The sequence below is a fragment of the Argiope bruennichi genome, chromosome 6 (genome assembly GCF_947563725.1).
Source record: "Argiope bruennichi chromosome 6, qqArgBrue1.1, whole genome shotgun sequence".
Classification (NCBI taxonomy): domain Eukaryota; kingdom Metazoa; phylum Arthropoda; class Arachnida; order Araneae; family Araneidae; genus Argiope; species Argiope bruennichi.
The window spans coordinates 90,975,585-90,999,353 of record NC_079156.1 but is presented as its reverse complement, the minus strand read 5'-3'; the positions used below and the strand labels follow the sequence as shown (position 1 = coordinate 90,999,353).

General features: G+C 26.5%; 2 protein-coding genes across 3 annotated transcripts in view; one reads left to right on the top strand and one right to left on the bottom strand.

Moving 5' to 3' along the window:
* Positions 1-263: 263 nt before the first annotated feature.
* Positions 264-6,550, bottom strand: LOC129972542 (calcium release-activated calcium channel protein 1-like). The gene is made up of 2 exons (XM_056086716.1): positions 6,074-6,550; positions 264-898 (listed from the first exon to the last, which is right to left on the bottom strand). Exons 1-2 carry the CDS (start codon positions 6,278-6,280, stop codon positions 392-394), a joined length of 714 nt encoding a protein of 237 aa, XP_055942691.1. The 5' UTR covers positions 6,281-6,550; the 3' UTR covers positions 264-391.
* A 597-nt stretch (positions 6,551-7,147) lies between these two features.
* LOC129971449 (lysine-specific demethylase 2A-like) overlaps positions 7,148-23,769 on the top strand; it is a 47,976-nt gene continuing 31,354 nt past the window's right edge. Inside the window, exons 1-2 of one of the 2 annotated variants that reach the window (XM_056085220.1) lie at positions 7,148-7,296; positions 22,976-23,114. In XM_056085220.1, the coding sequence (XP_055941195.1) occupies positions 7,258-7,296; positions 22,976-23,114 (178 nt within the window). In that variant the 5' untranslated portion in view covers positions 7,148-7,257. Of the gene's footprint in view, positions 7,297-19,240; positions 19,379-22,975; positions 23,115-23,769 lie in introns of those variants that run through there. The other variant, XM_056085219.1, reaches the window with a different exon arrangement.

The following is a 23,769-nucleotide window of genomic DNA, read 5'->3' as shown; positions in this document are numbered from 1 at the left end:
TTCAAGTCATAAAAAATTAAATTTGTCCAAATGAAACAAATGTATGAAACTGTTCAGATGTGCAAGTACTAAACATTTTTCTTAAGTTCCTTTCATAATAGGAATAAATACATAAAAAATTCAACATATTTTAAGATCTCAAAAGTCAAATTTACCCCTTGACTACAATAAAATCAATTAAATTGTACAAAAATAAGTTATAAATATTTCATATACAATAAGTCATTTATAGTTCATATACATGATAAAGGATTTAAGTCGCATTAAAATATACAAATTTATTTTTCCTTTTTATCTTTTTTTTTTTTTACATCTGTACAATACTATATGATAAAAATAAATGCTGAGGATTTTTTTAAATATATTTTACAGAGATATAACAATTTCAAGATTACACAGTCATCACAAAGGGACCATTAGTTGATAATTCTGTTCCATTATTTTGCAATTGAGTGACCATCGTTTCTAGCTCGCGAAGTCCTTGAGTAGATCTCTCGTATTTATGTGCAACAAGTTTTCGATAGAAATGTACAGCAAATACAACAAATATAATAACAACAGGAATAAGTATGACAGTTGCAGCCGCTGCAGCGGATATGCTATAATCATAAAACTTAACCCAGGAAAGGATTGCTATTTCTGCAAGGAAAAGCAGAATTCCGAATACTGTTGAACAAGCCCATGCAGCCTCAATATAACGATGCATCTTTTCATGAGGAGATTCTGAAACTGCAGCTAAACCATGAATACTGGCAACTGCTTCAACATTCGGTAAAATACAAGTTGAAATCATTAAAGCCAACAGGTGAACTGCAACTAAAAGGGTGGTGCATATACTAAATGCTATCAGTAAACTTGTAGGTACATGCTTTGATAACTGTACTTCTACCATGGCCACCTACAAAAGGAGAGAAACCAATTAAAAAATTGGGGAAAAGTTTATTTCAGAGTTTAAACAATGGTATATTCCTATATACTCCTCATATTCCTATATATTCCTCAAAGAAAATAATTTCCTTAGTTTAATATTTAAAATGGAAAAAGATATAATTTTTTTTATCATTTTCAACCGAAAACAAAAAATAAAAACTATAAAATGTTAAAATGAAAAAAATGCTAATTTTTCTGGTAGCTTCAAAGTAGATAAAATGCGAGTCACTTTTCTATTAGAAGGACAGCAACCATAGTGTTAGAGTTTTGACTCCCTCCGGTGGAGAAAAGGGGAAATTCTGTTCCCCTAACCAGATGTATTCGAGACGCCGACGCGGCGACATGTACATACTCTCTCTCTCGTCTTTTGTGTTGCGATGTGTTTGTGTGGTAGCTTAGAAATGTCCGTGTCCATATATGTGTGAAAATAAACCTATGAAAGTTCAACTCCTTCTTCGTCATTTATGGAATTGTCATGCACTGACTGAACACATAGTGCCAAATTTACCAAAAACAGCATCAAAATCTCACAGTGCAAAACTAGAATTTACACATTTTCTCTTCCTTTATATACATGTATATATATAAAAGAGCGTGTTCAGAAGGTACTCATGAAACATGCAATTTACTGTCTTTTCAAAGTCACTGCCCTAGCTACATTAAGTTGCCAATATATTATTAGAAAAACCAAAATTTCATGCAAACGATTATGCCTAACAATAATTGCTGTCTAACTAGTGAAAAAATAACAACTGAAAGTTCAAAAACATGCATTAATAAGTTTCACTATGGAATAAATAACACTTAAATGTTAATAAAAAATACAAACGAAGTACAGTTACAACAAAATAAATTTAATTTTTTCTTCTGTTTTAAAAGAAAATCATTAAATAAATAACAAAAATATTAGTCATCATGCCCCAAAACACAATACTTCAAAATGGTTTAAATATATTTTTGAGTATATATACTCAGAAAAAATATCTAAAATATATCAACAAAAAATTATATTACTCTGAAATATGTATTAATTTATAACTGCTGATAATCGACTTAGCCGTTAATAAAAGTCAAGGTAAAGAAATAATGACTTCATACACTAGTTAAAAATATCTGATTAAAATGATTCAATATAAGAAATTTAGAGAAATAAGTAGTTGTTCTTAATATCAGATTAAAGAAATATAATTTATCTGTCAGGAAAATAGCGAGATAATGTAATTCAATCCTGTCAGTAATTAAATGTATAATAAAAAAATAAAGTCTAAAAGAACATAAAGATGATATCTAAAATTAACTTAAAACTTAATCACCTTCAATTACATTTTTTATTGAAATCTTAAGAAAAATTTCAAATAAAAAATTTTAGATTTTAAAAAGAGCCTGGTTTTTAACAGTTGGAACTACAAATGATTAATTTTTACTAAGTTATATTGAATTGATGAGCAAGGAAACAATTAAAGATGAAACAAAATAATTAAGTTGATATTTTTTACTTAAATTTGACATCACTTGTTATAATCACTATGATACATCGCCAATCTGTAATTTTTTTTACAAGTGATAAATTGCCACATATGGTAACCTAATTCTATTCTGTAGTTAATACTTAGTTTTTAAGGTTGTTAAATTTGGCAGATTGGCAAAAAATCTGGGTAAAACTAAAGAATATGATTAAAGAAAGGATTTTTGTTACAATTGCCAATTGTACCAAACAATAGAAAAAATTGCCAAATATCAACAGAATTTAAGCAGATTACCATATTTAACAAGTTATCACCCTTAAAAAAATCGCATATAGAGATTATAGTAGGTTAAATGTTTGGTGATTGTATCATATTCTTTAGTTTAGTTTGTAGTACTATGATCTTGTTTTACCTTCTCATTTAATCAGAAATTTTATTTACAGTCTAATAACATTTTGATCTGTCTGATTCTGAAAGAAACTACTAAAGAAGAAAAAAAATTATGCAGAATTTTTATTAAATCTTTTGCTTTGCTTTTTTCTTCTAGTAAAAATCTAATTAAACATAAAATTAAAAGTAATTATATCAGGGGTGTTTGTGGGACCCCAAAAAATCCCCTGAAACTTTTACGGACTTACTACCGGCATTTTGGAGTTTCGAGAAGGGGGGGGGAGAGAAATGAAAAATTACAATTATGAAATATTGAATGACCTAATTATAAAAGTTCAATGAATTACTTTTTTTGCAAAATTAATAACCATAAATTTTCAAACATATAAACTACTACATTTTATGCAAATATTTTAAATTACCTGAATTAATTCTTTAAAAAAATTATCTAATTTCTGCTGCTTTTTTTTATTTTCTGATGTTTGTGGGCTTGTCTTTCTTTTGTGGTGAACTTCATAATTGCAGGAAGATTGACTTTTATTTTCCTCATTTACAGTTGAAGAAATTTCCTCGAGAACTGCACATGCAGAGGTAGAAGCAGTTTGCTTTTCTGCTAATGTAGAAGGTTTTTCAGAGACTTTTATAGGTGTTCATATTCAGTAAGAGATCTTTGTGAATTGGATCAGTCATTGGATTTTTTGAGCCATATTTTTCACATGAGGTTTCTTTAGAAGCCATTAAATCATATTTAATAGTCTGCACTGCATCTAGGGAATCAATCTTAAGAGAGGTTCTATAGTCAGTGACAAGTGTATCCATTAAGTTGAATGCACTTTCCACTAATGGGCCATGGAAGCAGCTAAGGCAGGCTTTGACCAATTTAGCCAATGTAGGATACTTATAATCATTTGTGAAATCATCTTTTAAATTAAAAACTTTAGACCAATATTTATCAATTGTACACTTGACTTGATTTCCACTTTCATCAGATGTGTAGAGCATTTCTTTGGTGATATCAATATCACTCTGGTATAACCTTATTTCAGCTTCTACTTTTGACTTTTCATTATCACTAAAAATATGGGACATAAAAGATGATAATTTTTCAAAAGCTAATATTATACTGGTTTTACCTCTTAGCTCTGAATCCAATGCTGTAAAACTAATTAGATATGAATTTTTAAGGGGTAATTTCTGTTTCATATGCTGAAATTTCAAAGTGAAATTCTCTTGCGTACATAAATAAAAAAATATTTCAATAAGAGAAACGAAAAATTTACACGTGCATCAATAAATGAAACGAAAATTTTACACAGCGGAGAAAAAAAAGTTGCGAAGCAATCAATGACAAATAGCTAATACGGCGAAAAATCCCCCTTCTCTACTTATTGGCGCCACGCCAGGAGAGATAAGACCTTTGAACCCAGAGTCACGTGATCGCACATCTGGTCGCGAAGTCTCTCCCTTTTTTTTCTGCCGCGCCTACTTGCCGAAAAGAATCCAGAAGAGAATGTCCGAGAAACGGGGGAATGAGTCATAACTCGCAATAAGGAAAGAACAAAAAAGAAGTTTTTTCCCCCTTTTCACGCATTACCACTGCCTTTGGAGAAAGAAAGGAAAAGTTTTCACCACACACGCTGACCTTGCGTTTTCTGCTTTCAAAGCAAACAAAATCGCCCAGATCAAAATAAATAATTTATTATTATTCCTACTTCCTTTTGAACGACGATCCCCGGAATTTCCGGGTATCGAAGTTCAAAATCCCCGGAATTCCGGGGTTTCCCCGGAGCACAAACACCCCTGTTATATGTATTACCTAGCAGAACATATTCATAAAAATCTTAAATATCAATATAAGTACATAGATTTTAAGACACAAGATCACACAAGCAATGGGAGGGTAAATGTTTGAAAATTTAGTTCAGGATAAAAATTGTCATATTAGAAGAAATCCTAAAAAATTAGAAATTAAATCAACAATTTACAGATTTTTTTAAAAAATTGAAATATCTACATAATACTCATTCAAATGATTAATGAATTCTAGTTTAAATTAAGACTTTTAATATTATATAATTTTAAATATTTATTTAATAGTATAGTAATAAATATTAATTTCGATTACCATTAAATTTTAAATTAGTAAAATAAAGCAGCAACAAATTTTTGTTTTAAATTTATGGAATCTAATGGAACTACATTAAGAATAAAATGCTGTTAATCTATCAAATACCAATACAGGTGGTCAAAATTTTAAATTTTATTTTTCAGCAAATCTCATAAAAGAAATGGCACTTTTGTACATGGAGGGAAAAGAAAAAAGCTCTCATAAAATGAAAAACTAGACAATTTTTTTTCATGATGAGAAAAAGAATAATAAATATTTATCATTATTAAAGTTGTATTAAAATTATTGCTTCATTTAAAAGTTGAATTTTTAATTAAATTCTATTTAAAAATTCCAGCTACGAGTTAAAAATAATATGAACGAGTGTTTATTTTATATATATAATCAATCTATAAATAAAAATATTTGTAAAATACGATTTAGAATTATTAATTTTATAAAAATAACCCGGATCATATCTTCTCAACCTGCTGGGCAGACGGATACACTATCAACTATACCGTTTTATCCTTACCAACATGGACAACCTACTAGCATTTGATAATTATTTTCTGGGAATTGACTCAGTTGCATTTTAATCAATTAACATTCTAAGGGCATGCTATTAACATATCAAATATCATCTAGGTGAATTTCTCAACACTTGCTTTCCTTTGATAAGATCATACTATACGAATTTTAATATGCTTTGCTACAAATATACAATATTTTGCAGAAATTTTTTGAAAAAACTCAACACAAAAACGTGCCAAATTTTGGTTTGCACAATATTTTCCATTAATTTTGTTTGTAGTCTTTCATTCAAAATTTTTGTACATTATGTAATGAGGAACATAAAAATGTTATAAAGTTTTTTTTATAAAAGTTATGACAGACAGATTGAGATTTTGAGACTTCAATTTTTTATTGTTCATTGAGATTTTATATGAAAATTCAAGTTTATCTTTGATACTGAACAAAGAAAATTTAAGGCGAAATCATTGATCTCTCGTCGTTTTAGAATTACTATGCAATCTGTTATAAAAAGACGATTATTTACAACTGGAGACAATAATACTATGTATTAGATGCATAAAATGTTTGGATTGTATAAATGACCTTCGAAGTAAAAAGCAGATTATTTTATAACTTATGACAGAATGTTTTCTAATTATCTTACCATTGCGAAACCGGACAAAAGTGCCGAAGTACGACTGGAAGCTTTTAATTTGGCTCTACTTAAATGAAGTCGACGCCAAGACAAAGCATTGACATTATTTTCTGGTTTAGACATCTCTCTCATCAACGACTGTAACATCCAGTCAGATATTACGTTATTTCGGCTAGCGTCCGGTCCAAAAAAGTCGGCATTAGAATAAAAATGCATGAATGTCACAATGATTGTTTAATCAAAACACCGCACATGATAAACATAACAATAAGTCAATTGATATTGCTATGTCATAAAAAGAAAATTAATTTTAGAGTCACTCACAAAAATGTAAACAAATCTTAAACAAATAACAAATCAACATTAAAATACATTTTTGAGACAGTAACACGTAAAAGATTAAATTAATTCCAAGAATAATGCAATACAATATGCGATCTTATAAGACATTCGAGAACTAATGAAACGAAATTCCTCTCTCTACGAAATTTTTAGCAGTTCCTTTAACTTCACTTCACAGTCTTACTGAAATTACATAATATTAATAAAATAATTATACTACATTCTGCCGAAATAAAATTATTAAGAAACAAAAAATAAACAACAATGAGAAATTACAAAGCTTTATTTTTAACTAAATATCCATTATATCTAAATATTATCATACTGCAACAATTGTGGCTATAATGGTCTGATTACAATTGTTTTAATGCTAGTTAAAAGGAATTCATTCTGAATAAAGTTTTATTTGTTAAAAATATATTATATAATTTACTAATTCATGAAATTCTAATTTTGACTTTAAAATCTTACATAGCTTGTGTGAAACAGCGATTATTTTTTTCTTTAGAGTTATAGTTTTGTTGATGCAATTTAATAAAACGCATATAAGCATTTTTCATGCAAATAATGGGTTATTATTGGATTAATATTTAAAAAAAAATATACTGAAAGAAAAAAATGGTAAAATTATTCTCCAATATTCAACGAAAAATTACAATTTACAAATTATTTTTGCATTCGATTACGATGATTTCGATTACAATATTTCACTTAATTTTCAGTATAGTTAATTGTGTATTTTTTCTTCTTTTAATGAGCCTTGGGAAATCGAAATGATCGAAGCTTTTGTATTGTTTCAAGGTTCAGAATTTTCATATTAATTTCAAAATTTTTTATCAAATCTTATCGTCATGGGTCTTGAGAGTGACGAAGAAAATTCACGCAATTTGGTAAGATAAATTGATTGTAAATTTTTGACACCTTGCTGTACTTTTTTCGCATGCTGTTTGTTTCCCTGTCTATTGACAAGTTATTTCATTCTAAAATGAGATATCTTATTTTTCTGTTTTTTGTTCAATATAAATTTATTATTTTGATATAGATATAATTTCTTTTAATTCCATTGTTAATAGATCAGTAGTTAGGATTACATGTTTATTATATCTAGGGCAGAATAAAAATTAAATCTAACATCTCATAAAAGAATCGATAAAAGGTGTTTACATTTTAAAGTATATAGTATGTTGGTATATGTTAATTGTTGAATTTAACATCGAAGAAGATCTGAAAATTATTAAACTGAAATTCACTTATGTGATGAAAATAATATACATTTTTAGTCTTATAATCCAATTGAATTTAGGAACTTATTATTAAAAAGGAATTATTATCTAATATTAAGGAATTGAAGAGTCTATTTTTAATTTAGGATTTTGCTAAAAAAAGCTATGAATATTTAAATGGATATAACTCGAATTCATAATAATTTAAATAAATGAATTTATCAAATCTTAAATTTTGAAAATTGTCTTAATTTGTATTTGAATGACACTTGTTTTATTAAATATAAGAAAACAATTGTAGCATAATCGACATCAATTGCTTCAAATTTTGTGATAAGAATTGTATAGTCTGTTATCTAAAAAAAATAGTATAAATAGTGGTACCAATACAGTCAGTCATAGTTGAAATGGACCTGGGTATTTCAGCATTTGGCTCTATTCAAAGATTACAAAATGTTAGTTGATTATGAAATAAATAATTGTACTTACACATCTCTTGTATTTTGTAGTGCATCAGTTCAAAAGCTAATAATATTTTTATTAAAAAAAAATTTTTCTTAAGAAAAATTTTACTGTATATATATATTTTATTTATTTTAAGATTTTCAGCTCAAGATTAAATTTTTTTAAAAAAATTAATATAGTTTAGTAAACTAGAATAAAATTTTACTTCTGTAAAAGAACAATTGACAAAATATTAAGTACCAGTTTGTAATATTCCATGAACTATTCAACACTGATGCAAAATTAAATCATTTATTGTTAAGTATAATCTGTCAACTATGAAAATTTATTATTTCATTCTTTTAAAGATTTATCAAAAGTTTTATTTTATAAAGCATTTACTTAAATCCTAGCATAATTAGCCTAAATAATCCCCATTTTTTTATTGTTACTTGTTGCTTACCAAGTAAAAGAGAAGAATGATGATTTTGAATTTTGATTTTTTTTTCTTGACTTATGAGTGCCCTGCTTACTTCTGCAACTATTGTTTCCAGTTTAAAATAGCTGTTATTTCTTGCTTTAAAATTGATTCAATTTTAAGACTATTACATTTATTTTTAGATGTATGTTAGAATTAACTTATTTGTGTTTTGAATAAGAATATTTATTGCAAATTTTAAATTCAGTTAGATTTATTGTATTTATTTAGCTATATGTTTTATTATTTTTTATTAGCTGTGAATTTTAATTTTCAATTCATTTCCAATAGTTTTATTTATTTAATTTTAAAGTTTGTCATAAATAATGAAAATACTTGTAGCTTTATATCATTTTTTTTTGGATATTTTTCTTGCTTTAAATACTAATAGAAGCAGTTAATACATTCTGCTCTTATCTTCTTTTATGTCTATATTTTCCTTACTTATAATGTTTTCTAATTATCATGTATATTTTTCATTTCTTTCATTTTTTTATAAGTTTTAACTACATGTAATAGTTGAAGTAAATTCTCCATAATATAACTGTAAACTATTCCTTAGTGTTCAACCTTCTCATTTCTAAAATTATTAGAGTTCAGGTACCTAGAAACTGGATCAATGAAATTTTTCTTTTGAAGGATAAGAAAATTTCTCCCCCTTGTTCTTCTGAAACCATAATGACAGCCTCTGTTCTCTAGGGATTTGATATATAAAAGATAACTCTGTTTAGCTGATGTCTGTTAAGCAAATGGCTGCTTGAACATCTTTTTAATGTTCATAGAAAATCTTCCTGCCCATAAATCCATCTGAAGAAGTGTCTCTAATGAATAAAGCATATGCTTCAATTATTTAGCCAATCACAATTAACAAAAGAGACTGTGATTGGCTGAAGAGAATTTGTGATGCTATCAAGGCATCTTTTGCATCCACTTTTTTTTAAAAGAAAATAATAGATTTCAAAACTAATAGATGAGGTGTCATTTTCTAAGACACTGTATTTTTCATGTCTAAGAATAGTTACTTTGTATTATTTTAATAATCTATCTTAAGTAATGTGATGATTGAAAGTTGTGGTCAATCTACTTGAATCTTTAAATTTTCAGTGCAAAAATTGCGATATAATATACTGCTTATATAGTGAATTTACATCTATTGACTTAAATTACTTTAAAATGACTCATTTTACTCTTAATTGCAACTAGCATTTTTATTCTTGTTTATTGCTTCTGACCACTTGACTCTGAAACACTTTTAAGAGAAATTTATTTGTATTATAGCCAAACAATGGGCTGCAAAGAAAGCCTTTATATTAAGTAGAAAATTAGAATGATTTCTTTAGTTTTTTAAAAATTAAAATAAGAATTAGTAATATTTTAAATCTTTAGCCTTTTTTCTTTTAAAGAGTTGTTCAAGATTAATTATTTTAATTATCTTGTAAAATTAAATATTCTTTTTGAGGTAGTATCTAATTGGCATATAAATTTTAAGCTTCTTGATTCACTTATCCTTTTATTTTTATTTTTTTCTTTTGTATACAACTCATTTTTAATGCGTATGAATATGTTTTGGAGTTGTAATTTTTTGAAAGAGTAAATTGTTTATGATAATTTTTATATACATAGTAAGTATTTTTACTTATTTCTTTAAAGATGGAACTTTGTAACTGATTTTCCATTGTTTTCTATGTATATTAAAATTATAAATTTTATAGAAACGTGTATTATTGGTGGCAATACAATTATTAATAATTTTTGTATTCATAATTATCAATTATTATATGAGTATTAGTTTCATATAGATAACATCAAATGAAATGAAAAATATATTCTATTAGTAATGAATTATAAAATGTATTGGGGATTGAAAAGCAGAAAATAAAAATAAGTTTCAGACATATTTTTTTTTAATGTTGTACAAAGCAGATTTTTTTAAAAAATCTGAAATCAAATTTTGCTAAAAAGAATTTAAAATAATGAATAGCATAATTTTTTTTTATTTAAAATTATTATAAAGGTGATTAAGATTTCATTGTGCTAGAGTGTTTCTGTCTGAGTCTAATACATCTATAATTAAAATGATGGTTAACATTTCAGTTTACTAGAGTATTTTTGCCATACTCCTATGGTTTTATTTTGACATCCACATTTTAATAAAAAAAATTAAGAAATTAAAAATATTATAAAAATAAAAGATTAAAATATGTATTCCTAGAATAAGAATTTTACATTCATAAATATAACTTTTATTATTTTAAATAAATAGATTATTTATGAATTTGAATCTTTTTCTTAGAAATCAAGTAATTTTAATAGAGGAGTTTCTCCAAGATGAATTTTTATATAATTATTAAGAATGTGGATGAAAACTTGAAGATGGCTGCCTGATTTGATTACATGTTTTATGCACAATGTTGCAACAGCTGGATGACTTGTTTGATATTCTATTATGTTTTGGTATTTATTAAACTTATCCTTTGCAATTAGGAATAAGAATAAAATATAACATCTTGATGATTATTTTTTAATGAATATTTTTAAGTCTTAAAATAAAAAAGCAATAAATGAACAATTTTTTTTTTTTTTTTTTTTTTTTTTTTTTTTTTTTTTAAGAAAACATTCAATTTTTTTTAAACTTATGCATTTTATTTCACTTTTTTTGTTAAAATATAATTTTACTTTTTGTTAAAGGCTGAACTATATAAGCCTTGTGTTCATTTCTTTGACAAATATGAAAGTTAAAAAAAAAAAGGAAGATTATCTAGAGGAGGTGGGGAGAATCCTCATAATATTAACTTTATTTTGAATCTTCATAATATTAACTTTATTTTTTTCAATACATATTTTCACTGAAAAATTCAAAGGATGTTTGTACATTTTTAGAACAATTTTGTTACCATTTAACTATTGCTTAAAATATAAAGACTATATAATTTTTTTGGACTATAAATCTGCATTGTGATTTTAAAAATAAAAGGACTTTTTGTAAAAGTTGCGAGGGAATGGATTTCTTTTCAAATACTTTTCAGAGTTCCATCTGTCATGGTGGCTTAATACTTAGAAAAAGCTATTTTTATCAGCACTATAGTCCATAGGTAAAATTTCAAGACTTTGCAGAAATATGTTAGAAACTATTATACATTATTTATATCAATTTTCATTAATTCAAAGAAAACAGTAGTACTTTTTGAAGTATAACTTATAGATTTGTCTTAATGAATTGTCTTTGGGGTAATGATGTCTGAATCTTTGAGACAATGATGTGGACTTTTTTCTTTAAATATTAGATATGAAATATTTTCTTGATAGTGTGTTATTTGATTTTAACACCCCACCCCCCACTCTTCTTATTTTTAATTTTTGGAGATCCTTGCAGCATTATAAACCTCTTACTGAAACTTTGTTGACAAAACAAAGATTTTGCATTTTTTCTCCTTCTTTTCAATAATAAATAGGCCTATTTTGTTGCATTCATTTAAGGTAGCCTATGCTTCATCAATTATCTTAATGTTATATAGTTTTTGTACAGCTTTCTACAAACTATCCCATGCTAAACCACATACTTTGACAAAGGCTCACTACATTATACTTTTTTAAATTGTAAATTTTGGTTTATTATTTTATTTGTTGTCACTTAAGATGTATTTAAAAACTTTGCATTCTTTGAATTCTGCATTAACTGTTTTTTTTATCTGCAATTTCACTTTAAAAATATTTGAAAAGTATTATCTTTTTCAAGTATTCATTTAGGTTTTTTTTTTACTTGTTGGAATAATAATTGACAGTTTTTTATTTTCCAGTTAATGTTGCTAATTTTCACTTAAAAATTTTAATACTATGTGTTTTTAAACATTTTTGAATTAAAGAGTGGGAATAATTCTCTTTGGAAAGCACAAAAAAATAGATTTCTATCCATAGTTTCTTTACATATGGCATTTTGAAAGAATAAATTTAAAATAATTAGATGATATTTCTCATTTCAGATAATAAGAAATGTTTATTCCTGAAGATTTGATCTGTTTATAATTCTTTTTCAAAATTAGAAATTTATAATTATGAGTCTATTTTGAAGCCTTAATTTTCCAACAGTGCTTTTTTTTAAGTGCATAATGAGATTTCAACAGAGGAAAAATTTCATATTTATCTAAAAGATAATCAATATTTTTGTATATCTATTCTTTTAAAAGATCCACACTCACTTGAGACATAAAAGAAGAAATTTAAGCTAATTTGTTCTTACATTTTTTGCAGTATCTATCTACATATATTAAAAATGTGTCTAAATTTTTTATGATTTTGTAACATGTTATTCCTGGCTTATTTTAAATCCTCTGCATATATTACATAATTCTTTTCTGAATTTATTTAACATTCATGTTGTTGTCGGATTTTATGTCTTAAAATTAAGAAAAATAATTTTAAGTTGTGTAAATAAAACCTATATCTTCGATTTTATCGGATACATATATAATGCAACATTTTTTCGATTTCCCTTGTTAGGTTTTGCCTATCCCTAGTGTATTGCGAAGGGTAGGAAGGGAGGCGGCAAACGATGCCTCTGTTCGGAAATCGGAAACAAAAGTTGATATATAATTAGAATTTTGTTTCGTGGTCTAATCGAATTTCGTTGTTCTAAGGCGTTTTATTTTTGAATTTACATGTTCACATATGTGGGATTACATATATAGACGGCAAATTTGAAGAATTTGTCCAAAATTTTGTGACTACAATTCCGATAATAAATTTGTGGTAAATTTTATTGATCTAGTTCTTTACATTTTTTAAAAAAATTGTTTTCGCGTACACTGACAAACAGATTTTATCTAGATGGATTTCTCCCAAAATTTGATAAAAATCTACAAATTTTGGGTTAAGATCACCTATCAGGTTTCATCCGTCTGACTCTGCGCATTTGTTATCTATCGTGTTTATAGATAGACATAATTTCAAAAACAATTTTTCTTATTCGAAAGATCTAAAACATGGAGATGCATTAAAATCCCAGATTTAAAGAAAAAAATCTATTTGTATATTTAATTTAAGAAAAGGTGAAAAGCAATCTTTGTGTTACTCATCTATAGATGAATGGTAATAAATTATTTAGTTTGATTTTTTTTTTAATTTGTCGGAGGCATTCCATGTTCATTTTTGTTTTCAGTCAGATTTATTCTAATTAAGATTACCATCGATTAAATCATAAATCGTCATTATATTTGTAGCGTGACCGTGCTTATTCAAATTTATGCTGAAAAGAGCAGTACATTTAATGTGTATGTTATGATAGTTTAAAAGTGGATCGCTTGGCGATTCACATTTTAAAATCTAGATTTGTCTATCTAGAAATCTAGATTTTAGATCTAAATTTGGAACTTGTAGGCAAGATCGTTTAAATATCGTCGGAAAAGTAATATTGAGTTTGGATGCCCTACAAAAGCATTGAATTCTAATTAATCTAATTTTTCTTTTCCTTAGCTTCGTTTTGTTTAACAGGAGGTTTACGAGCTGATGAAAACAGTTGTTGCAACTGTGAACAGATTTCCTCTGTGATTTTTTTTTTTTTTTTTGGAAGTGTGATTACCTAAAATTTGAACAACTTTACACGTTCTACAAATGCAGTAATTTGATTTCGAAAACCACTTTTATTGTTATTCCGTAAATATTTGGATTCTTTAAAAGTGATTCTTAATATCACAGTATTTTATTCAAATTAAATAAATCATCTTTTTTTTTTTTTTTTTTCAGAAAAAATATTGCGATGACTTCTCTGGAATTTATTAATTATTATTGTTAGTTTTACTAATTTTTTTTTAAATATTTAGTTTCTTATGCAACATTCAAAAAATCTCCCGAAAGTATGTGGAAACTATAAACGTACTGCAACTAAACTCCATAATTATTTTCATTCGATAGTTTCTATCTTGCTTACTTTAATTAAATGGAAGGGATCATTTTAGCTCTGTTATTTTGTCTATGATAAGGACATACACTCACGACTTCACGAATTCTTTAACAATCTTATTTATTACTTTTAACATTAAATATTCGCAATTACATATAATAAGTACAAAATACTTATTGCCACGATGCCTTAAATTCAGAGGCAAAAAAAAAAAAAAAAGCTACATCATTCAAAGCTCAGTTCGGGCTGTCTAATCTGAAATAGAACTGATATTACTCGTAATGACTGAAAATTAGAGTCAGATTGTAGGTCCATAAAAATCAATGTTATGCACATGGCCTCTATTTAATCGTAAATATTGAAGGTATTATATCTCGCAATCTGTCTGATTTCCGACTTTTAGCAGCTCAATCGTAGCCAGGTCAATTTAAAATATGTTATTTACTTAATTGCCAAATAACTAAATTTTAAAAAAATACAAATCTTATGAATTATAAAATATTAAAATAATATTAATTCTGTCAAGTATAATTAGTTTTTTAATCTATCTAATATCATTGCGTTTATTTATTTTTATATTTATGAACACTAAGCGCCTGGTTCTAAATAATTGTGCAGAAACAGAAATGTGGCACTTTCACGAGTCTTCTCAAAATAAATATAAACATATTTCCGAAAAATTACTGAAATAAAAAATTAATTTAGAATTAACTTACGCAGCACGTTAAATAAACAATTTCACTCTGTGGTCTGTAAATTTTTTTTAAAAAAAAATCGAAATGTGAAATTAAACTGATTTGTTAATGCGCCATAATATACACTAGCTACTGCGGCAAAGTGCTTAAATCTCATTGCCCACAACTAAGTTTCCGAGTTAAACGATGCAAGTTTTCTAACAAAAAATTTGGATCAGGACATGAGTCGATAATAAACTGATAATTATTTTCTATAGGTCTCGTAATTGAATGATGTAATACTATATTTGTCTTGGTTTTTCTCAAAATAAGAAAGTTTCATGAACGTGCATTGTGGTTATGAATTTTTATTTACAACTCAAAATGAAAAAATGAATGATTTCGAAATATGAAGAAAAATTCCATTTTATATACAATCTTAAATAGTTAACTGTTCATATGCATCCTTCTATTTGCATTACTTTGCGAGAAAAGAATATCTTTAAATGTGGAAAAATATTTTTAGTTCATAATTTTTAAGAGGTAATATATTGCTGTAATTGGTTCTGATGACATACGTATTTCATATCAAAAGCTATTGATCACCCTAAATTTTCGTTTTCATTTAACCTTGCATATTAGGTTTCAGTTTGTTTTCTTTAATGTGAAAATGCATTATGACAAACTTCAGCATAAATCTGATCTTTGTCCAATATTAATGTGAATTTAAAGGGAAATAAGTTGTTCTGAATTGAATATACATCGATAGCTTCAATTTTTCTTTGTCGGTTAGAATCTAGTTCTTTCTGAAAATGTATCCGTTTTATGCGTATTTTTTTATACAATTATTAAAGGTCTTTATTATAACAGCTTGAATTGTTTTCTGAGTGTGACTACTAAAATGTCTACTACTGAGTGTGAGTAAAAAGTACTTATTGAGCACAAATCTAATATATTTTCAATCTAAATTCGAAAATCAAACTTAGCATTTTTAGGCAGTTATATGTTATAAATATTAAAAGTGCTTATAAACGTTCTACTTTACCTATATAAGTAACGGAATTTTATAATAATAATTATTATTTACAATCCCGTCGTTTTTTTTTTTTTACGGTTGATTAATAATGGGCGATAAAAAATAAGTTTAAAATGCTCTGTTGAAGTGTTCACTCTAATCTTAGGCCGGTAGCTAATTTCTAATCCATTAGAAATAGGTTTATGCTTCTATCTGAAGAATTGTTAAATGTTCTGCTAGAAAATAAGGTCATAAAATGAGAGATATTTTGCTTAACTTCAGTTTATTTCCTCAAGGGGGAACGCATCTGTTCGCACAAGAACATGTGAGAAATTTTACTCTGAGTGTTTTTACTAAAAGATTCTTGCAGGGATTTCTTTACACTTGTCGATTTAGTAAAAGGAATCTTAAGTATCTTTGAAAGGTATGCATGGACATTACGTATTTTTATTCCTTAAATCGGAGCGTGAACACTTAAAAGTGCAATTTTTTAGAGCGCGTAATAGAAATAATTAAATAAAAAGGTGTATTTGGTTCAGAAAATAATGAAAATTTTTAGAATAAAATAATTTGGATAAAAATTAAGCAATTAATTAGGACATAAATTTGATTAAGAGATATCATTGTGTGTGTGTGTGATATCTTAGTTTAAATCGTAATTCCCAGTTTTTTCTATATGAAATTAGTTCATATTACTTTATTCTAGAATTTTCTCTTACTTTTTGATCCAAATCCTTCTTTTAAAAAATTATTTCTAATACGCGCTCTAAGAAATTGCTGATGCTTTAGTTTCTCATATTTCGAGCGAAGGGATAAAAATCTGTAAAGCCTATGACATAACGTCAAAAATATATTAGGTTCCCTTTCTTAAATCAACACGTGTCAAGGAAATCCCTATCAGAATCTATTAGTAAAAACGTTAAGAGTGAGACTTCTTACGCTTTCCGCTTGTATCCCGGTGTGAAAGGACGTGTTTTTCCATCGTTCAAACTGGGATATCCCCTTATAACCAGGATAGCATGTTACAAAATTTGGTGAAAACAGAACAAACACAAGATGATTTCATACTATCGAAAATTAAAGAAATCCTCAAATAACACTTTATATAATAATAAGGTTTTTTTTTTTTGTGTGTGTGTGTGTGTGTGTGTGTTGGTGAAAACATCTGGAATACGCTTTTGTAATTCTTAAAACAATAACATATTGGAACCAAAGATGTTCCTTTTAAAAATACGGAAGAAAACTTGAACCAGGCCTAACAGTTGGAATTACATCTTTTAAGTAAAGATCCATCCTCTCTATCAATATAGAAAGAACATGCGTGAGAGAATTCATGATTTTATTACCGCATAATTATATATTTTCTTTTTTTTTTCACTTTTGAATTTTTTTCAAATGAAAAATAACGTATAAAAGAAAATAATACTGAAAAAAAATCAAACGATGAAGATATCTTTCTAAGTACGATTTAAGAGAGAGCTTTCCATGAGATTCTCAAATTGTACTTAATAAGCATACGCGGGATTACTATTACTTCGTGAAAGAATAAAATAAATCTCTATGGCGGGAATAGCAACATAGTGTCTAGTTATAATTTTTCTGTGCTACTTCGGTTGAATTTTATGTTAACGTGTTGTTAAATTATCGTCTATAAATTCGATTGTGTGTATTATTATTCAAAATCAAAACAACAAAAAAATCTTTTTGTTAGGTAAATTCATCCTTTACCTTGTATCCTCTCTTATCACCAGTAAATAATTTTTGAAGACTTTCATTTAAAATTTTTTTTTTAATCTTCAAAAAAAAAAAAAAAAAAAGCTGTATTGTAAAAAGTTTTGGAACTTAATGTAAATTGTACCACGAATTTTAATTTTTTTTTTTTTTTTTTTTTTTTTTGCACAGTTCATTAGTATTGCCTACTCTTTTGTTTTTATTATTACAGTTTTTTACTTGATAGAAATTATTTTTATAAGAAGTTTTTAATTATGATTAGTATTACTTTATTAAAATGTTGAATTTATATATTAACACATTGTTGACTGGAAATTGAATGCAAGATCTGAAGGGCAGGGGGACGCAGTATCAATAGTTCTGATTTTAGTTCAATGTAATAATACAAGAGAAATTTGAAATTCGTGAAACTTTAGGGACTTAACATAAACATGTTCACTTTTCGTTTCTCCCTATTTAGGCGGAGGATCCGTGCGCAATGTCTTAATTACATATTTATTGAAACTATTAAATATAAGTATTTACGACCAATTTTAGATTTTTAAAAAATGTCGTTTCCTCTTGACTTATTCAAAACTAGTTTTCTTCGGATATTTGAATAAATCGAATTTTTTATTGTGGTTTCTTAGTCTCGATTTTGTTTACATAATTTCATAAGTTTATAAACGAAGACAAACCTTGGTTGTAATTCTGTCTGGAAAAGGCTGACATACTAACGTGAAAGTATACATAATTTTATTTCCTTTCATACATATATTTTTTTATTTTTCATGTAAGATGTTTTTATGTAGGATTTTTTTGAAGTTTTTTTTTTGTTTGTTTGTTTTAATAATTTTTTATATTTTGTATTACAAGCAAATCTGAAATTCTTGCCTCTTTTTTCAAAATGTATAAATATTTAAAATTAGAAGTGAATAAGTTTTTATTTGTTGATTATTTTTTTTTTTTAATATTTTACATTGAGTGTATTATGAGCACCTAAGGAGACATTTTATTTTTTTTAAAGTGTCTCCTTAGGTGCTCATATGTCTCAAATTTAAATATAAAAATGTGTATTTCATGAAAATAATTGTTACTTAGAATGGATTATATGATATATTTTGTACGTCGAAAATTTTAACTTGTTGTTACTGGCTATTTCTTAAAACAGTTTGTGTGCGATTGCTTCTCCCTCATTTTTTCTCCCTTATTAAAATTTGTATTTTCGAATTTTATTATTAAGAAAATTATTTGCATCGAATAATTTGTTTTATATAATTAATTTACGTTCATTCAGCTGATTTTTAGTGCGCGTGGGAACCTTTTGCCATGGCTTAGTGCAAAGCGCAATTTGTGCATGCGCCCCACTCTCGTTACGTATCAGCTGATAGCAAAGCGAGTCGCTTTCTCTGGGCGGTAGCTTTGATAAGCCTCGTCCAATTGGCGTCTCCGGCAAATTTTCTCGTGTTTGGCTTGGTTTTGGAACTATGGCGGATGAGAACAGCAAGGACGCCAAGTCTTACTTTTCGAAAGTAAGTTAGTTGATGCGTGTTGCTTTGACAGTTTCATTCGATGGCATTTTGTTGATAAATATAAATTTCACTTTTCATTTTCGCAAAGATTTGTGGGATTGCAATCCGTTAATTAGTTACGCGTCAGCATGGCAATACTGTTCGAAGGGGGTCGCGATTATAGCGGTTATTGTTGTTGTTTGTATATTTTAATGCACGATATAAATGCCTCGTGTAATGCATGATATGAATGCATTGTGTTACCATTATATATTAATGTTTTGTTTAAATAAAGTCATATTCTGCGGAATAAATTTTTGTAAACAAAGAGGGGTTTTTTTTTTTCGCTTTTATTTTATGTCAAGATGATGATACAGTCTGTTAGAAAATTAATTGGTTTAGTGTGTGCTATAAATCTTTTTACCGTAATTAATTTCTTTCAAAAATTATTTCTTGTTGTTTTTATTCTGATAAAATGTTGAAAAAACAATTAAGTGAAAGTGTTCCGAGATTATTTTTATATATTAATCAACTTTCTTTGTTGTGGCGGAATAAATAGTGTATATTTTTAAGGAAACAATATGTATAATTGTTTGTATTGTTTGAAAGATTTTGATTGATATTTTAAAATGTGACTCATTTTGAAAAAATCGAAAAAATTTAATTTAAAATTCTATGGGAAATTGATTCTCTTTTAATAAATTGCATAATTTTTTTAGCATTCAATTATTTTAATTTTTTTTATTTATAATGTTAAATAATATTTATAATGTTTTTCGAGTCATGTTACAGGGTTTGAAATTTAACCGGATTCGTAATTTTCAATGGATTTCTTTATACCATCATAGTAAAATTTAAATCATACATAGCTACATGAATTTATTTAACTGTAAAAACCAGTATTACTTTGCATTCATTTTCAGGCGTTTTTGCAGAGAAAGGACGCCTGAAAAAAAACCCGCATGTTTGAAGAAAAAAAAATATATACAATTAAAAAAATAGCGATTTTTTTTTTTTATGCATTAGAGAGGGGAAATTTGCATTAAATTGTTCCATCAAGTTGTAAATAAATTTGCTTAAAAAAATTTATGAAAAGGCAGAATGCATTATATTGACAATTTGTGTTAAAGATTAAAAAAATAAAAACTTTTAAAATTTTTATCTGGTTTGCCTCTCTCTTTTGCATTTGTTATTTTGGTGAGGGTTTTAAAATGGTTTTTCTTGTCTTTTAGCTCTGAATTTTGAATTAAATACTTTCAAAAATTGTCTCACTCTACTGAAATTAAAGCATCTTAGAGAATTAGAATAAAAGTTATTGTCTCTAATAATAATGTTTATTGTAAGCAACAAATTGATAATAAGTATGATATTGCACCGGTAATTCTTTTTGCTTGAGGATACATGATTTCCTAACTTTTGCAAAAGTCTGATCAATGAATTCCACTGTGATGGAGATTAATGATTTATTTTTATTGTATTAATGATTTATTATTTTTTGCTTGAGTGACGGTGTTGTCTGACTTAAGAGTTGGATCAGAAATTGATTGAGAACTTTTGAAAACAAACAATTTTTTAGTGATTTTATTCTTTTTTGTCGCTTATTTTGTACCACTTTATTTTACCGAATGCATCTTTTAAAAATTATATACAGGCATTGTGGTTAACTTTTTATGTTTCAAATTTGCACTTTCAAATTCACACGTTTCACAGTAAATTTGCTTTCTTTTTGAGCTATTAAAGGTGACATTTACTCTTGTCCCCTTTTTCTTTTGCTTGTATTAAGAGGATCGTTTTTTTTTTTTTTTTTTTTAATTTATTACTGATCTTTTTGGATTAAATAAGAATTGCAGGAACCATATTCCCATCGTTTCTTTAAGAATGAATAGGTACTTGTTAAGTGTTAAAAGAATAGTTTCCGATTTGCATCAGTGAGCAGGTGGCTCTTTTCTGATATTATTATTGTTATTTAATTTTTGTTCGGGTTTATGGATGTTTTCTTTTCAGAAGTACAGCTGTTATCTCGGTTTATAAAGTTTGGAAAATAAACATTTGTTCACATTTACATAGCTGTAATTTTATTTTCCTTTCCTGCCTCATTTCTTTCGTAGATTTTTTTCTTTTAGCTTTATTTAAAATTATCTTATTCCATATCGGATGATGTTGGTTTTAGATTTTCAAAACATGGTTTTGAAAAGTGGCGTGTTTTCTTTTAAACGTTTTTTGATTTTACTTGAGACTACTTTTCACCTGCTAAGTAATTTATTGATGAATCATATCGTTGTGAGTAATTGTGTGGATTGAACTTTGAATGACAGTATGCATAAAGAAAACTGAGAATTTTTGTTTCAAGTTTTGCAGATTTGGCGAGTTTAGAATTGACTACTTTACTCATTTCAAATCATTTTAATAAAACCACTAATAGAATATTCTATTCTAGATATATTTGTTAAATTTGATTGCAAACGAGGTACTGCTTTCAGTCGATTAATTATTAATTCATCTCCTGCGCGCTAAAAAATAATAACAAAATGTTTTTATTAATTTCTTATTATTATAAGTACAAATTCATCTATATTTTTACTTATTTTTCTATAGAGGAAATGGTGCCATAGAAATGAAAGTAATATCAGTGCTTTAAAAAAATAACTTGTTTGAATAAGATTATGAATTAACATTTTATGATTTATTATTAAAGGGCATAAATATGAATGAGTTAATTATGTCCAGAAGTACCGTCCAAGTTTGTAAAAGGTTTACATTGATACTGTATATATATTATCTAATTTAATTGAAGTCTCCATAAGTATATAACAATTTCGTAACTACAGACCATAAAAAAGATGAAAATTTTTTAGATGCTTGATGTTTCCATGATCAGTTTTTGCTTATAAAAATAGTGTGAACGTTATAAAACTGTCATGTATACCAGTGGCTTAATTTTATCTTTTTTTCTTCTTCTTCTTGGAAGTGAAAATGAGATGAATAGTTGCCCATAAACTATTATAATGGCACCTGTATAATAGTTTATAGATAATCATTGCCTCAGTGGTGGTTTTCATGTGAAATTAAATAAGAACTCTTAAGTAAGTGAAATGAAGATAATGCAGTAAAATAATAAGTTTCTCTTGATACCATGCATATTTTAAATGAATTTTTATTAAATTTTTTTGATAAGCATCTTTTTGTATGATACTTGGATTATAAGCCACAATGATATACTACTTGATTCCTTTGATTTTGGAGTTTTATTTATTTTTTTCTTAGATAATATATATCTTTTCAGAAGTAAATATTTGAAAATACTTTTAAATGAATGTGAAATAGAATTTTAATACTTGTAAGTTTGAAAATAACATTTCCTTATAGGTTCTTTTAAAATGATGATATACTTATTTTATTTTAAATATATATTTATTTATAAAATATTTATTTAATCCTATTTAAATAAATTTTTAATTTTATTTTTATTAAAAATTTACTTTTTTTAAAGAAATATAATTTTATGACAAAAAATTTAATTGCATCTATTCCATTGAAATTTTTTTTATATATATTCTGATATCTTATTGTTTTACAATTTTATTACTGGCTAATAATTTATATATTATTAAATTATAGAGAGTTAAGGAGCGTAAGCATTATACAGAAGATTGCTTACAAGATGAAGAAATTGAAGGTAGGCGTATGTTTTCAGTTGAAGAAAAGCTGACATGTGATGGTTTTGAAAGTTGTTTTGTAGATGAGATGAGAGGAGAAGGTTAGTATTTTTTATAAATTTTTTCAAAATTGTTGAATTCAGATTATAGTGTGTAGTCAGATACTTATAATGAATTAATTATATGGTGAATGGTTATTACGACTAGTGCAATTCAGCATTTACTTAACCAGTGTGTAAGCAGTATAACTTGTTGCTCTCATTAAAAAAAAATGTTTTTTCTTTTATAGTCTTTGTCATCCTACTCCTAATTCTTTACAATATAAAATTTGTTTTTCACTGTTAGTTTCCCCCTTATTTACTCTTATAATTTCTATTGTTAGCCTTTTTTCTCATTTCAATATTTCTGATTGGTTTTTCATCTAATAGTAGTTTCCTTGATTTCTTAAAATCATGTTAATACCAGTGATATGTATTATGTAATATTAAATTAAAAAATATTTTAACATTCCTTCTTTCCAGTTTTAGTTGTCTGATATCCTCTTTTTCCCTTATGGACTAAATCAAAGTTAGGAAAATTTATTTCATATAAGTATGTTTGATGCTCATGCAGAATACTTATGATTATATATGGTTTTTAATATCAAAGTAATGTTGAAAACGTGTTGATAATAAATAAAAACAAAATGAAACCTCCTAAAAACATATAACCCTTTCCTCCCCATAAACAAGCAAGAAAACTACAGTAATTTTGTGG

Bases quoted from the DNA above. Each gene is read 5' to 3' on its own strand.
- LOC129972542 (XM_056086716.1), bottom strand. From the start codon at position 6,280: ATGCATTTTTATTCTAATGCCGACTTTTTTGGACCGGACGCTAGCCGA. The intron at 899-6,073 runs GTAAGATAATTA...CTCCTTTTGTAG, and splicing joins TTTTGTCCGGTTTCGCAATG to GTGGCCATGGTAGAAGTACA.